At 40.9% G+C, this 16,886-nt stretch overlaps 1 protein-coding gene across 3 annotated transcripts; it reads left to right on the forward strand.

Annotated features, from left to right (window-relative positions):
* The first annotated feature begins 1,540 nt into the window (after positions 1–1,540).
* Positions 1,541–15,575, forward strand: WDR6 (WD repeat domain 6). Of its 3 annotated transcripts, none has more exons than XM_073575092.1 (7): positions 1,541–1,714; positions 2,279–2,407; positions 7,209–9,537; positions 9,858–9,956; positions 10,814–10,930; positions 11,324–11,439; positions 15,066–15,575. In XM_073575092.1, exons 2-7 carry the CDS (start codon positions 2,338–2,340, stop codon positions 15,497–15,499), a joined length of 3,165 nt encoding a protein of 1,054 aa, XP_073431193.1. In that variant the 5' UTR covers positions 1,541–1,714; positions 2,279–2,337; the 3' UTR covers positions 15,500–15,575. The 3 variants fall into 3 exon arrangements, with proteins under 3 accessions (XP_073431193.1, XP_073431195.1, XP_073431194.1); XM_073575094.1 differs by lacking the exon at positions 1,541–1,714 and adding an exon at positions 1,725–1,790; XM_073575093.1 differs by lacking the exon at positions 1,541–1,714 and adding an exon at positions 1,728–1,818.
* Positions 15,576–16,886: the final 1,311 nt, after the last annotated feature.

Here is a 16,886-nt window from a genome sequence, read left to right on the forward strand (position 1 = left end):
TGCGCAAGGCTGGCTGGGATGACAAATCTTTCCACAAAAGGGTTTCTCCATCCTTTTTTCTCACGTTTGTAAAACTGGTCTCATTGTGTTTGCTTTGGAGTTTTGCGTTGTTTTTTTTTCAGTAAAGAACAATGCCCAAAACTGCTTCAATGGGTGGATGTGTCCCAAAACTGTGGTTGAGAACAACCACAACAAAATATATATATATATATATATATATATATATATAACTTTCACTGTGTATTTATTCAGCATGGATGTACACTTAGGTTACGCTCCCATGATGAGATTTCTATACATTCCATTTACTTTTTTGTGCAGCGTCAAAAACTCATGTCCACAGTGCTTTTCTTTTTATACTGTGTAAACTGACCTGAGGAGCGTTTTTGAAACCGCAACATGTCATACTCTCTTGTGCTGAGTTGTTCAGATGTGAAAGATGTACTGGTAACAAAACTGCATGTAAAATCACACGACTGGATAAGCAAAGTTTTGTCAAAGCCAAATTACAAAGAAGCATCAAAAACAAAGCAGCATCATTTAGAACATGAATAGTCAAAAAGAGACAAAAACCGCAGCTTCAAAAATATGATAAAAAAAATTAGCAAATAGCTGCAGAAATCCTGTAGAAAGTCTACTACCTATATTTGATATCATCGTGTCTGTAAGTTCACCTTATCAATATATACAAAAGAAACATTTTCGCAATTCCACCAATCCAAAATGCAATAAATAAATTAGCTCTGCGTGCAAAAACATCCCCCAAAGCCCTCACAGCTCCATCGATGGAAATGTTACAGTTCCCAAAAAAAATGACCTTTTTTTTTCTACAGAGTTCGAAAAAGTGTTTTAAATTTCTTTTTAAAAAATGTTACATCGCCATGATTGCCCCGACCTGGAGAATCGTCACGTTTCGGGTCATTTTACCGCACAAAATGCCATAAAAATATACAAATACAAGTGCTGGAATCACTTTTTCATCATTGTGTCCCATTTTAATTTTTTTGGCCTATTTTCCACTATATTATATGGTAAAATGAGTGGAGTCACTCAAGCTACAACCCGTCCTGAACAAAACAAACCTGATACGGTGACGCGGAGGGAAAAATAAAACCGAATTGGATCTTTCGACAAGAGGACATAAAAGAAAAAAAAAAGGAAAACTAAACAGAAAACTGCTCCATCAAGAAAGGGTTAAATAAATGATCAACGCCATAAAGTTCTATTACAATGCAGCCATGAAACCTCAGACTTGGTGCACCGCTGTGATCAGTGACTCCAGCTTTTTTAGTAAGATTCAGGCTGCTGAGCCTATAATTTCCCCCCATGCTTTACACTGCAGCACAGACTGTTCACTTTAGCAGCTGTAAACTGCAAATAACTAAACAGTCAGTGAGGAATTTCCGGCACACGCCACATAGTCACTCAGTCCGGGAAAGAGCCTCAGTAATCACGCGTGATTTCCCACTATACACACACATTACTACTAGCATTGGGAAATCACAGGGTTCTGCAAGTCACGTGCTCCCCGCACCTCATCACCTAGCAACTGCTGCTGGGGCCTGGGCATTCTTTACGGCATGGCCACCAAGCATCCAATCAGCATTCAGCTTACGTTCTTGGAGGCTGAAGTATTCTGTTTTGTGATAGGCTGGAAGGATTCAGCGGAAACACGTGACAGACCCGGAAGTGCAGCTGTGAAGAAAGAAAACGTGTGAGTATGACTGACAGGCAGCTCAGTGGTCAGATGACAAAGTGGATGTGGAACATCGGACGATATTTGTATCATGGTAGAAGAGAGGCAGAGGATTAGTAACAGTACGGCACGGAGCAGTGGGGTAGCTCGTGTCTCTACAGGACATGCTGTGACTTGTGGTTCCTCCACCTGATCTACCTTTCCTAATGGCCACATAATAGTCATAAAGTTGTACTTGAGGTCTGCATGTTGTGCAGTAGTGAGCAATCTGGCTACAAAACTACAGCTCCCAGCAGGGCAGGGTTGGAAATGTATTTTTTTCCCAAAAGCCTCAAGTTAATGATCAACAAATACATATTATAAATAAATATAGGGGTTATAACAGCCTGACGGCTTCTATAAACAGCGCCACCTCTGTCCACAGGATGTGTGTGACATTACAGCTCCACTCACATCAAGAGAACTGAGCTACACAACCCACAGCCTCTGAGCAATGTGAAGAGGAGACGCGCATCTGATTATAGATACAATTTTTGATTGAGGCATTGATGTTGATATTTGTTTTTTTTTTTTATCATCTAGATTAATGGAGGCATCTGGGGGAGACCTCTCTGGATGAGGCATCACACGGCAACACCAAGATGGAGTCACAGCTGCTGGTGGCTCCCATTACTGCACTGGAGTTTGTGGGCCACCATCATCTCCTGGCTGGTAAGTTCTAGAGGATAATGTTTGCATGATACATGCTGTATGTCTGTGTGTATATGTGTATATATATATATATATATATATATATATACACACACCACAGTGGATCAGTGGTTAGCACTGTTGCTTTGCAGCACTGGGAACCCAAATTCATATCCAGCAAATGGCCACATCTGCAGGGAGCTTGTATGTCTTTCCCTTGTTGGCATGGACTTCCTCCCACTCCAAAGACATTCTGTGAATCCAGATTGTGAGCCTCAATGGTGACATTGATGATGTCTGTAAAGAGCTGTGGGATTAATGGTGCTATGAGTGCGTAAAATAATTATCTATCTCTATATATATATAATATATATACACACACAGACACAGTGAGAAAAATAAGTATTTGATATACTGCCGATTTTGCAAGTTGTTCCCACTTACAAAGAATCTAGAGTCTGTAATTCTTATCGTAGGTACACTTCTACTGAGAGAGACAGTCTAAAACCAGAAAATCACATTGTATGATTGTTACATAATTTGCGTTTTATTGCATGAAATAAGTATTTGATACAATAGAAAAACAGAACTTAATATTTGGTCCAGAAACATTTGTTTGCAGTTGCAGAGGTCAGACGTTTTCTGTAGTTCTTGACCAAGTTTTCACACATTGCAGCAGGGATTTTGGCCCCCTCCTCCATACAGATCTTCTCCAGATCTTTTCAGGTTTCGGGGCTGTTGCTAGTCAACTTTGAGTTTCAGCTCCCTCCAAAGATTTTCTATTGGGTTCAGGTCTGGAGACTGGCTAAGACACTCCAGGACCTTGAAATGCTTCGTACAGAGCCTCTCCTTAGCTGCCTTGGCTGTGTGTTTCGGGTCATTGTCATGCTGGAAGACGCAGCCACAACCCATCTTTATTGGTCTTACTGAGGGGAGGTTATTGGCCAAAATCTCACTATACATGACCCCATTCACATCCTCCCTTCAATATGGTGCAGTCATCATGTCCCCTTTGCAGAAAAGCACCCCCCAAAGTATGTTTTCCCCACCATGCTTCACGGTTGGGACGGTGTTCTTGGGGTTGTACTCATCCTTCTTCCACAAAACACAGCAAGTAGAGTTGATACCAAAAAGTTCTATTTTGGTCTCATCTAACCACATGATCTTCTCCCATGCCTCCTCTGGATCATCCAGATGGTCATTGGCGAACTTCAAGTGCTGGTGTGAGCAGGAGGACCTTGCATGCCCTGCAGGATTTTATTCCATGACAGTGTAGTGTGTTACTAATGGTAATATTTGAGACTGTGGTCCCAGCTCTCTTCAGGTCATTGACCAGGACCTCCTGTGTAGTTCTGGGCTGATTTCTGACCTTTCTCAGAATCATCCTTACCCCATGAGGCGAGATCTTGCATGGAGCCCCTGACTGAGGAAAATTGGCAGTTATTTTGTGTTTCTTCCATTTTCTAATAATTGTGCCAACAGTTGTTGCCTTCTCACCAAGCTGCTTGCCTTGTGTCCTGTAGTGCATCCCAGCCTTGTGCAGCTCTTTGATCTTGGCCATGGTGGAGAGGTTGGAGTGTGTGGACAGGTGTCTTTTATACAGGTGCAATTAATACACGTAATGAGTGCAGAGTAGAAGGGCTTGTTAAAGAAAACTTAACAGGTCTTTGAGAGCCAGAATTCTTGCTGGTTGGTCTGTGATCAAATACTTATTTCATGCAATAAAATGCAATTTAATTATGTAAAAACCATACAATTGTCTCTCACAGGTGAGGTGTACCTAAGATAAAAATAACAGACCTCTCCATTCTTTGTAGGTGGGAAAACTAGCAAAATCGGCAGTGTATCAAATACTTTTTCCCCCATTGTTTATTGGTTTCACTTCAGCCACATCTTGGTTTTAGGAAACCTTTGTGACAAATATGGCTGCCAATGAAGCTTCTGCTTTCAAGAGTCAAATGAATGCAATATGTTTTCAGCTAAACAGAAATATGTCTAATGTTTTTTCTGAACATGTAAATGACAATACAGCATACAAAGCAGCAATGTCAGTGCATTATACATTTATCCCAGGAATATGTTAGACACTAGGCTCAAGTACCATAGCACTTGAAATGCACATTTGGTAGTTATTAGCAAACATGAAAATATCAAGTCATATAAATAACAAATGCATAAGATAGTGTGCAAAGGTCAATCACAAGTGCTAACATAAGTAATTATGCTATTATCAAAGTCTCAGAAACTATTACATTAAATAGCTAAACATCGTTAAAGGGAACCTGGCTTATGATTTATGCTGCCCACATCGCTGGCTGCATTAATCATACTTTGGCTGCATAATTGCATTCTTGTATTTTGTTTCTCTGAAATGCCCCAGCTTACTGTGTAAGCTGAAATGACAGCCATCTATGTTATCACTTCCCTTTCCCTAAATCATCTTATCACCTATCTTTCCCAGAGTCCTAATTTGTAACTATACAATCCAACTCTATTATTGATGTATAGAGTCCAGTGGATGTTTCTCACGCACCAAAGACCCCTCTGTGCACAAGGTGCAAAGCAGCAGAAAAATCCAAAGTACTCGAAGCACCAGAAACTTCTCATGGGGATAAAATATAACTTTTATTATTCTGTCTTTAAAAGCATATGGCAGTGGTTACAAATGAGGTAGATGGAAAAAATTATGTTTCGGTTATAATAGGCCTTTTTCAAGCCAAAATTACAAGTTTCAAAAAACAGCCATAACTTGTTCTTTTGAAACTTTTTTTTCCCATCTACCTCATTTGTGACCACTGCCAAATGCTTTTAAAAACAAAAGTTATATTTTATCCCTATGAGAAGTTTCTGGTGCCTCGGATACTTTGGATTTTGATCCATTATTGATGTATAACCAGCTGGGCTATGGAGTCGGTGTCCATATTAGTGGAGTTGGTGTCGGTATAAAATGGACTGACTCCTAAAATATATAATAAATTGGGTTCAGTAGTTCAGTAAATACTGCAAAAGAATGCCAATTTTTGTCAAAAATGACACATATATCTCACCCCAAAACTTAATATATCTATACAGCAGTAAGTGAGGTTAAAAAATAACTTTTAATATATAACTTAAAAGCTCCAAAACAATAGGAACAATCTCACCGGTTTTTGCAGACGGCCAGGAGTCTCCAGGGATACTCTGTATACACACAGGGAGGTAGCGATAGGAAGACAATACCCTGTCAAATCCCTCAAAAACTAACCATCATCTGATCCCCAGACTCCTGCCCTTACAAGGGCAGTCCACAGCTCACCCTATATTGCACATGCCCTGCACTTTCCCTTAGAAGAGCGTCCCAACGCGTTTCATCCAAGTAAATCTTCAGGGGACTAACTTGTTGCAAAGTGCCATAGTGCTAAAGCTCAAAACATGGATCCTTCCACTATAAATGCTGTCTGCCTATCGCTACCTCCCTGTGTGTATACAGAGTATCCCTGGAGACTCCTGGCCGTCTGCAAAAACCGGTGAGATTGTTCCTATTTTATATATCTCACCTTCTTATATCTTGTGGCTATAAACCTTTTTTGGTTTAGCCAAATACAATATACATATATGCAATTGGTTATGGCATTGTGTGCTAACTGTTAAATGCTGTATCCTTTATACAAACTGTTGCCTGACATGATACATTAGCAACGTTTTATATCCTGATTGATGCGGTTGGGTGGTTCCCATCTTTTTCTAGGGATTACCCATCAAATGGCATCCTTTTAATCACTATTGGTGACATTGTTTTGGAGCTTTTAAGTTATATATTAAAAGTTATTTTTTAACCTCACTTACTGCTGTATAGATAGATAGATAGATAGATAGATTCAGTAGTTCAGTGCAGGAAGCAGGGCTGTGGAGTCGGAGTCGTGGAGTCGGAGTCGGTGCTCATTTTGGTGGAGTCGGAGTTGGAGTCGGTATAAAATGGACCGACTCCTAAAATATATAATAAATTGGGTACAGTAATTCAATGCAGGATGTGCTGAATATTTTTTCCTAGGAATTTGGGAAAGTTATGAAATGTCCTATAAATGGCTGTTCTATTCCTGATCTAAGGCTACATTCACACACAGCGTTTTTCCTGTGTTTTTTGAGGATACGTTTTTCAGCTGCAAAAGCTGATCATCTTTTTAAAAAACCGCATCACCTGAAAGGTTTTTGAGCTCATAGATAATGTTTTCAATAGCAAAAGCAGATTAGAAATCTGCTCTATCTATCCATTTATCCATATCTGTCTATCCATATCGTATCTGTACCAAAAAGAATGAAAACCGGGTAGTACACCAATATATATTCTGTTCTATCTAAATATCTTGATTATGGGATCATAAAAATGATTAAATGTCTGAGGTTCACATTGTACTACAATAAATTTTTCACTTAAATATAAGCAATATGTGTGGGAGTCGGAGTCGGAGTTGGAGTCGGAGTCGGTGTAAGAGAAATTGAGGAGTCTGAGTCGGAGTTGCAGGTTTGGCTTACCGACTCCACAGCCCTGGCAGGATGTGCAATACATTTTTTCATAAGAATTTGATAAAGTTATGAAATGTCCTATAAATGTCTGTTCTATTCCTGATCTAAGGATCTCAGCTTTTAATTGACATGAATCTGTGCTGCACTTTATGTACATGCTCAGCATTGAGGTCGTGCTGTGGAGTCGGAGGTTTGGCTTACCGACTCCACAGTCCTGATAACCAGAGAGGTTTGCTGTTTAGGGACCTGTGCAAGTCATAATAATGACCATATAATATAAAGTTGTATTACAATAGAGTTTGTGTGTTTTATTTCCTAGGTGAAGGTCCTAATTTGACCATTTATAGCTTGAGAAGCAGCAGTTTGACCCCTTGGAAGCTTAAGGAGACTGTACTCAATGGTTACGTCATTCATGGAATAAAGACCTTCAGTACAGAAAACTCAGACTGTGCCATCTTGTGTGTTTTTGGAAGTAAGGGTCTTATTGTCCTGAATTTCTGCAGCAGAGATCAAGGAATAAGCCTGTCCAGAGTCTGTGAGCTCCGAGAGCTGCATGATTGGATCTGGGACATTCAGTGGCTTGGAGATGACTCGCAGTCCACTGCTTATCTCGGCATAGCCTTAGGTCACAATTCTGTAGCTTGCTATGACTACAGGAAAGGAAAAGTCCTGAAAGAAATTCACTGCTCAGAAAAATGTATCTTGTATTCTGCTCATTTTGTGGGGAGAACCTGGAAAGAGCTTACGTTGATCTCTGGGACTGTGTTCAACCAGCTTGTCATATGGGGAATGTGTGACCAAACCAATGAAGAGGGAAGAGTAGAACCTCGGAGGAGAATAAGTGGGCACAATGGTGTAATTTTCAGCATTTACTATGAAGCACAAAGGGGCATTTTGGCTTCGGCCTCTGATGACCGCAGCCTCAGGGTGTGGAAAGTGGGCAGCCTTACTAGCTGCGATCCAGAAGTCCAGTGTCTTCTCGAATTGTATGGGCACCAAGCTAGAGTGTGGTCAGTCAGACTATTCTCAGACAACATAATCAGTATCGGAGAGGACTCGGCTTGTATCGTGTGGAGCGGCAGTGGTGATATCATCCATAACTTCAAAGGTCACAGAGGTCGAGGCATAAGAGCTGTCGCCATCCAAGATCAGCTTAGTTTGGTGGCAACTGGTGGAGCAGACTGTGGTATCCGTCTTTGGCAAATTAAAGAAAAATCTTCCCCCTCTTGTAACATATTAAATTTAAATTTTGATGCCTCCAAATATGTTGGGACCCCCAAGGCAGTCATATTGGCGGATATCAATTGTCTTATGATCATGACGGACTTGGGTTTTATTTACACACATGATTTTATCAGCAAGGAATGGACCTTGGTACTGGAGGATAGGAACTATAAATCTTACGGTCTCCTAGAAGTAGTCAGATTGGGCGATTTCACCTTATGTTCCATAGGTAACATAACCGGCAGTGTTAAGATCTTCTCACTTTCATCTTCTCGGACTTGCCAGGAGTTCAAGCACCATGAAGGTAAAGTACACAGTCTTACATGGGTTGCCCCGTCTCCATCTTTAGACACTTGCAGCCTGTTTTCTTCTGGTCCTAATGGAATAATGGTTTGGCTGGAGGTCACCTGTGTGTCTGGAGATATCACATCTGTCACAGAGAACTGTAGGTTTCTTCTACCCATCTGCAAGCAAAGGTGGCACACCAGCATTGCACTTGTACCTGAAGAAGGTTTGATTGTCTGTGGTGACCGTAGAGGATCATTAATGCTTTTTCAGAATTTGCAAAGCGCCCACAACCCTCCACAAGGACATGAAAAAGAGCCAGTCCATGTTCTGTTTGGCCTTCATGGCAAATTAGGTGTCACATCAGTGGAGTACCATAATGGCTTTGTGTACAGCAGTGGTCGAGATGGTTTTTGCCGCCAGTTGAAGGTGGAAGGACACCAGTTGGTCCTGCTCCGAAAATTCAAGTCTTGCAAAGGGATGGAGTGGATCGAAAGCGTGTCCTTTGTCCCCGACGGAGATTTACACATCCTTGGTTTCCACTCTACAGACTTTGTGGTGTGGAGTACAAGAACTAATGAGAAGCTGCTTTGTGTTTCTTGCGGTGGAGGACACAGGTCTTGGAGCTACAAGAAGGACGGTACAAAGGAAGTTTTCACCTACATTAAATCTGGTGATGTGTTCGCCCACCATGGTCAACAGGTTGAAAGAATCCAGAATGTAGTAAAGGAACCCTTACATGGCAGGGAACTGACAAGTGTTAAGTATGTCGGGAGTGTTAACAATTGTAGCGAGGATTGTATTGACATCCTTATCACAGGCAGTGAAGACACCACCGTTAATATCTGGGCCTTCTGTTCCAAACACTTTTATTGCCTTTCAACCATACATGACCATCTCTCCAGTGTGAAAACTTTGGCTTTAGCAGGGACTGAATATAAAGATGGTGTCCTCTCTACTCTCCTGTTCACCGCCGGGGGCAGAGCTCAGATTGAGGTTTATCGGTTGTTGATTCAAGCGAAAGAGATTAATAGCAGCGTTACCTGTCAAGTCACCCACTTAGCTTCCCACCGACTGGGCGAACACTGGGATAGAATCAAGAATAAACACCGGATGCTAAAGATGGATCCGGAAACCAGGTAATGCTCTTGTAACAGGGGGCCTGTCATCGGCAGGGAATGGTGGGAGCTGTTGGTTATACTTACTGTAAATTTAAGGGGATTTTCCAAGATTGAAAGTCATCCCCTATTCATAGGACAGGTGATAACTTCCTAAATGCTGGGAACCCACCCAATCCCAATAATGCAGCAAAAGGCGAGCATGTGCAACTTTGCTTTATGCGACTTCTGTGGGACTGATAGCATTTAATACTATACAGCCTTTCACTGTTTCCTGCAGTGTATGTGCAGATTCTCAACTATTTTTAACATCCCATATTTTCCTATTGTCTTTTTGTCAGATACATGTCAGTCACAACAGTGGACCAGATTCCAGAAAGCATGAAACCTGCGTCTTCCTACGTGTATCTAGCCGCTGCCTGCAGTGATGGATCTGTCAGGTGTGAGCATATGAGCCAGTGAATTAATGATGTTCCCTTTAATTGATGAGTATTTAAAGGGCAACTTTTAATCATTAAAAGTCATCACCTATCAAAGGATAGGTAGTTTATTTGTGAAGATGTGTGTGCACCAAGCCTAGAAAGATGGTCTAGAGGAATGGAACGACTGCTGCACATGTGGGACGTTCGTTCTTTATGGAACTGCTGGAGAGTACAGCATTTGGGTCTTTCCGGTAGTCCCAAAGACCTTCAGTGGCGCACATGCATGTGCTTTTTATCCTATTCTAGCTATTGATGGGTGCCATTTGCCAGACCCCAGCGATCCTCAGAGTATCATGATGGGTATCATTTATTTATGGAATGATCCTTAAGATGCTTTACCTTCAGCCACCACTAGAGGGAGCTCACTGAAGACAGACTTATTGAGTTCTATGAAAGCTGTTTAAGGGGTCGGCCACATCATAATCAGATTTCCTAAATGGCCCTAAAGTGTGTTGTTGTGGCACATAGATTGGTAAAGCTCCTGATACGTCATCTACCAGGATGCCTATGTAAAGACTATGTAGAAAGTGCCCTCCCCGCTTCCATAGCTGTCAGTTTGGATGCAGTCACTAGATTTGCCCACATGGTCGCTTTTTCGGCTGCATTCTCTCATGTGCAGAACTGTGACTGACAAATGGGTATCGGCACAAACGCTGGACACGCTAGGCCGCTGTTCTGCTCCTGCAAAGAGGACAAGCATAATAAAGCGGTTATGTGGCTTTATGTTGTGCCCACTGCCATCTTGTTTGCTTTGGACCCAGGGTCTAACGTCTTGTCATTTAGGTCACTTGATGTTGTTTTTTATGTTTCTGTAGATTCTTTGTGATGAGCAAGAGCTCTCGGCAGATGGTATTGATAGCCGAGTCCTTTTACCACCAGCGCTGTGTACTGAAAGTAGAGATGTTCGTCCATAATTCTGGCAACGAATCAAGGTAAAATTCCAGAAAAAGATGTTGTATGTCTTACATCAATGTCTGTTTGTTTTTTTTTACCCTTTCTGGCAGATGAAATCCCTGGTGATCAACTGGGAAAGCTGCGGACAGTCAAATATCCTACCCTGTAGCGACCTCTACAGGAGAAATGTAGTATTACATGGCCCCCATTGAAATGAATTAGCGATTAGATTTTGAAGTTGGATGTTCTCCACTGTGGCTAATAGATGAGGTTCCAGCATCATTTATTATGTCTCTGTGCCCTATTAGGGCTGTCCTCATTGATGCATGTGGACACCTGAGGATGTCAGGATGTGCATTATTCCCCATTACTCCATGTTGTATCTTTATTATAGCCCGGCACCAGATAAATATGTTTTCCCTTTATCTTAGAGTCATGCTATGCAGTGGTGCTACTGATGGTCGCATTGTATTATGGGATGTATCTGGCATGGTATCCGGTGCTGAGATGATGCTGGAGAATGGGAAAACAGATTGTCCTCTGCAGGGTGAGTCTGTATATCTTATGCAATATGGTGCTTCATTTGTGGCTGCCACTAGCTTTAAAATCCAAGTGCTGCAATCTTTACAAATATTTTCTATGGTATTTGTTTCCTAAATTAAAAGTTGCACCACTTTTTAACTAGTCTTCATTAAAAATTTCCCATCATTTTTCTGTTGCAAAGTGTCTGTAACTCCTTTAATCCAGCTTATTGTTCTGCAGAAGTGTAACAAATCCATCAGACCTCCTGCTCCTCCTGACTCCATCTGTTCTACCCTTATTTCAAAGTTAGAGATAGCAGCAGAGAAGGGGGTTGTATAGGGATCTGCAGTGGAGAGGTGAGGAAGCATGCACAGTGCCAGGGAGGGCAGAGAAAACAGGCTACAGCTAAAGAGGAAAAAGTGCAGGATAGAAGATGTGTTAATGTGCTAATGAAAACATCAGCAGTCTGGATAAACACACACAGCTCACATCCAGCCTAATATTATTGAGAGAAACACACAGACCTCAAATCCAGTCTATATTACTGGGTGGGACACATAGACCTCATGTCTAGCTTATATTACTGGGAGGAAAACACAGACCTCTTATCCACCCTATATTTTTTTTTTAATCAGATACATTTTTATTTATGATAACAATTACATCATATACATGACATCAAGCAATTGTTCACATATAAACATGTTTTTATAAACAAAAACAAAACTCCTCCCTCCCTTTTCCCCCCCTATCCCCCCTCCGAGATCCCTTCAGTGCCTTCCCCGTTCCTCGTCCAGTACTCTTTCCAACATCCATATATAGTTATGTAATGTGAATATCTTCCATATCCCAATACGTCCCTCCCACCCCTCTAACTCCATTCTACCCATGGCTGCCATATCTTGTGAAACACCTCAAGTTTATTTCTCTTAGTGTAAATACTTTTTTCCAATGAAATTATATGCTCCGCCTGCGCAAGAAAGTCCCGTCTAGTCGGAGGCTCCTCTCTGATCCAAAACCGGGCAATCAATTTCCTTGCTATGAACAACAGTCTTGCAATCGCCAGTTTGACCATAGCCGCCGCTGCCAATTCTTCCACAAAGCCTAAAATACAGATCAAAGGGTCTCTGGGGATTACACATTTATATATCCATTCGATCCGATTCAGTACAACTGTCCAGTATGTAGACAATCTAGGGCAACACCACAACATGTGCATCATATCTGCCCGTTCCTGCGAACACCGTGGACAATCGGAATCAGACCTCAAACCCATCTTGAACAATCTATCAGGAGTTCTGTAAGCTCTATGAATTACGTACAGCTGAGACATCCTCCCAGGTTCGCTCATAGAAATCTTAGGCACATATTCTAAAATAGATTCCCATCTATCATCACTTATTTCTCCCAATTCAGCCTCCCATTTCACTCTAGCCTTGATGGGATGACTGACTAGAAATGTAAATAATAAATCTCTATACAGTTCTGAGATTGCCCCCTTCGTCTCGCTGTTCCCCAAAATGGAGGCCAGCGTGACATCAATCTGGACCTCAACAGGCCTCCTCCGACATTGCGACCGATACGCATGCTGAATTCTTTTATAATGATACATATTTGAGTGTGGAAGCTGGAACTCTGATTGTAGCTCCATGAATGATTTAAGTCTCCCCTGACCCACAAGCTGACCCATCCGTCTGATTCCTGCCTCTCTCCAAAGCCCAAATCCCTCCATTCGCTGGAATTCTTGTAAATTTATGTTATCCCACACTGGAGAGTATTTAGTAAGGCCCGTGACACCCCTAATCTGTTTAACTTTCTCCCATACCTTATGAATAAGGAGAACCGTAGGAAACCTAGAGCCAAATTTTAAAAACTGCCCCCCTTTCAGGCTCTCTCCCAAAGGCCATTTCCCAAACAGCTTTCTCAAACTACTGGGCGATTGTTCCTGTCCCGTCTCCTCTCCCCATCCTCCCATATGTTGACATTGTGCTGCTAAAAAATATACCCAGGGATTAGGAAGCGCCATCCACCCTATATTACTGGGAGAGAAACGCAGCTCATATTCAGCCTATATTACTGGGAAGAAAATGCAGACCTTGTATCCAGCCTATAGTACTGAGAGAGAGACACAGATCTTGCTTCCAGCCTATATTACTGGAAGAAATATACAGCCCATATAAAGCTTACATTACTGGGTGGAATGCACAGACCTCGCATCCAACTAATATTACCGAAAGATACACACAGACCTCGCATTCAGCCTATAATACTGAAAGAGAAAATAGACATTGAATCCAGCCTATAATACTGGGAGAGACACTCCCATAAGATAAAAAGCTGAAACTTGGTTCGAGCGACAAATGGCATAACGGGGAGTCTGAGAATGAATGAAGAAATGAAGATTGCAAACCTAAAACTAGCGGAATTTTATTGTCTAAAGGTAAATAGTTACATAGGTAAAACTCCTTTTTTTTTGCCATGTCAAAGGTGTCCATACCTTAAGGGTTGTGAAACATGATATATAAAACCATAAGTTCTAAAATAACAGTCACTGTGAAACATTTACGCATTTGTTGGTGTCTGTCGGCAGGGGGCTGCATTCTTTTCTGAGGAGGGCAGGTTGTACTGCGCTGGCCTACAATAGTTATTCTGGTGCACGCTTGTTCTCATAGGGGAGGTAGTGAGAGCGCATTAGTACTAGCATACACTAAACAGGCTCATTATACATTTATTAAGTGCTGAGTGATTTCCCCAGAGATCATTTGATCCATGATACACAAACAACATATGGCTTAGGTACGGGGGTTTCTGTGCAGCCAAAATCCTGGCTGTTTAATTAGGAAGATGGCACTTTCAATGTGGACTGTAGTGTGGTTTAGCAGATTGAGGTGTGACACTGCCAGGTATAAAATACTGCAATACAGTCGTATAGCAATATATTACAAAAGCAATCAGAGGATTGCATGTTCAAGTCAGCTACTGGGACTATAAACAAAAAAAGGGGACAAAAAATCCTCTCTGCATCTGGAAAGTACAGCATAATATAAACATTATTCTGCATGCTAAATCACCATAATTATAAGAACCTACAAAATAAAGCTAGAAAGTCAGTAGTGAAGTCGCCTTTTTTTATAAATGCACATTCCCCCAAAAAATATTGAATATATCATATCTACGCCCCCAAAAGGGGCACCCACTGATCCTGAGAATGGGGATCTGAAATGCCTTGTTGGTATAGGGCTGTGGCACCGCCATTCTGTACATTGTTTATGAGGCTGCTAGATACCAGAGTACAGCGCTCAGCGATATATGACAGTCCTATAGGACGTCAGCGGAGAGGCGGCACACACGGGCATTTCAGAGCACCATTCTCAGGATCCATGGGACGCACAGTGAGCTGCAAATTGTCACCCATCCTGTCCTGTTGATATTATATGATCATTTGCTTAATTAGGTGTTACCCTTCAACCTTTTTCTTTAATTAGAGGAAGACTCTAGACAAAACTGATGATGTGTTATAGTCATTGCCAGCACTCGGGGTGGAGCATGATGCACAGATTTGGAGAAAACTGCACTTGGTAGAATGCTGTGTCTACAATTTTCCTGGGGTAATTGATAATGAATCGTAACAAGAACCTCTGTTCCTTACAGATTTGGGATATGTTTGCTTTACTTTCTCTGCTCACCAATGTGGGATCAACAGTCTCTGTGTCCAGAGGACTAGAGATGGACAATATCTGGTCGCCAGCGGTGGAGATGACAATTCTATCCATGTGTGTTGGTTATTATTGAATCATGAAGGTCCCAGAGGACGAGGTGCACAACTTCTCCAGTCAGTCTCTGCCAACTCCGCTCATGCTGCACATGTCACCGGACTGCGCATCCTCCGAGATGACCTCCTGGTATCAGTGTCTGTGGATCAGCGTCTGACTCTATGGAATATTGGGGACACTGATCTTAAACATGTGGCCACCAGATTCTGTCACGTGGCCGACGTTTCAGAATTAGACTTCTGGACACGTGATGAAAGGCATCTATGTGTACTCTGCGGGCAAGGCCTGGAGATTGTGAAATATGAACACTAAATATCTCTGACATATTATATCTACTAAAGAAGGACAGCACGTGAGGGAAAAAATAAAACATCTATATTTTTATGAATTGTCTGTAAAGTTTTAATAAAAACAGTCTTCATGAGAAAAGCTATTAACATGAAATACTATTAGCAATCTACATCCTTACTCTGCACAGTGGGTAATGGTATAGTAGTTATATTCTTGTACATAGGGGCAGTATTATAGTAGTTATATTCTTGTACATAGGGGCAGTATTATAGTAGTTATATTCTTGTATATAGGGGCAGTATTATAGTAGTTATATTGTATATAGGGGCAGTATTATAGTAGTTATATTCTTGTACATAGGAGCAGTATTATAGTAGTTATATTCTTGTACATAGGGGCAGTATTATAGTAGTTACATTCTTGTACATAAAGGGCAGTATTATAGTAGTTATATTCTTGTACATAGGGGGCAGTATTATAGTAGTTATAATCTTGTACATAGGGGCAGTATTATAGTAGTTACATTCTTGTACATAGGGGGCAGTATTATAGTAGTTACATTCTTGTACATAAAGGGCAGTATTATAGTAGTTATATTCTTGTACATAGGGGCAGTATTATAGTAGTTACATTCTTGTATATAGGGGCAGTATTATAGTAGTTATATTCTTGTACATAGGGGGCGGTATCATAGTAGTTATATTCTTGTACATAGGAGCAGTATTATAGTAGTCATATTCTTGTATATAGGGGCAGTATTATAGTAGTTATATTCTTGTATATAGGGGCAGTATTATAGTAGTTATATTCTTGTACATAGGGGGCAGTATTATAGTAGATATATTCTTGCACATAGGAGCAGTATTATAGTAGTTATATTGTACATAGGGGCAGTATTATAGTAGATATATTCTTGTACATAGGGGCAGTATTATAGTAGATATATTCTTGTACATAGGGGCAGTATTATAGTAGTTATATTCTTGTACATAGGGGCAGTATTATAGTAGTTATATTCTTGTACATAGGGGGCAGTATTATAGTAGTTATATTCTTGTACATAGGGGCAGTATTATAGTAATTATATTCTTGTATATAGGGGCAGTATTATAGTAGTTATATTCTTGTACATAGGAGGCAGTATTATAGTAGTTACATTCTTGTACATAAAGGGCAGTATTATAGTAGTTATATTCTTATACATAGGGGCAGTATTATAGTAGTTATATTCTTGTATATAGGGGCAGTATTATAGTAGTTATATTCTTGTACATAGGGGGCGGTATTATAGTAGTTATATTCTTGTACATAGGGGGCGGTATTATAGTAGTTATATTCTTGTACATAGGAGCAGTATTATAGTAGTTATATTCTTGTATATAGGGGCAGTATTATAGTAGTTATATTC

This window comes from Dendrobates tinctorius, unplaced genomic scaffold (assembly GCF_039654945.1).
Source record: "Dendrobates tinctorius isolate UK_male_01 unplaced genomic scaffold, ASM3965494v1 ptg000041l, whole genome shotgun sequence".
Taxonomy (NCBI): Eukaryota; Metazoa; Chordata; class Amphibia; order Anura; family Dendrobatidae; genus Dendrobates; species Dendrobates tinctorius.

Excerpts from the sequence above, each read along its gene's own strand:
- WDR6 (XM_073575092.1), top strand. The coding sequence starts at position 2,338 with ATGGAGTCACAGCTGCTGGTGGCTCCCATTACTGCACTGGAGTTTGTG. Across the intron at positions 9,957-10,813 it reads TGCAGTGATGGATCTGTCAG|ATTCTTTGTGATGAGCAAGA; the intron begins GTGTGAGCATAT and ends ATGTTTCTGTAG. Across the intron at positions 11,440-15,065 it reads AACAGATTGTCCTCTGCAGG|ATTTGGGATATGTTTGCTTT; the intron begins GTGAGTCTGTAT and ends TGTTCCTTACAG.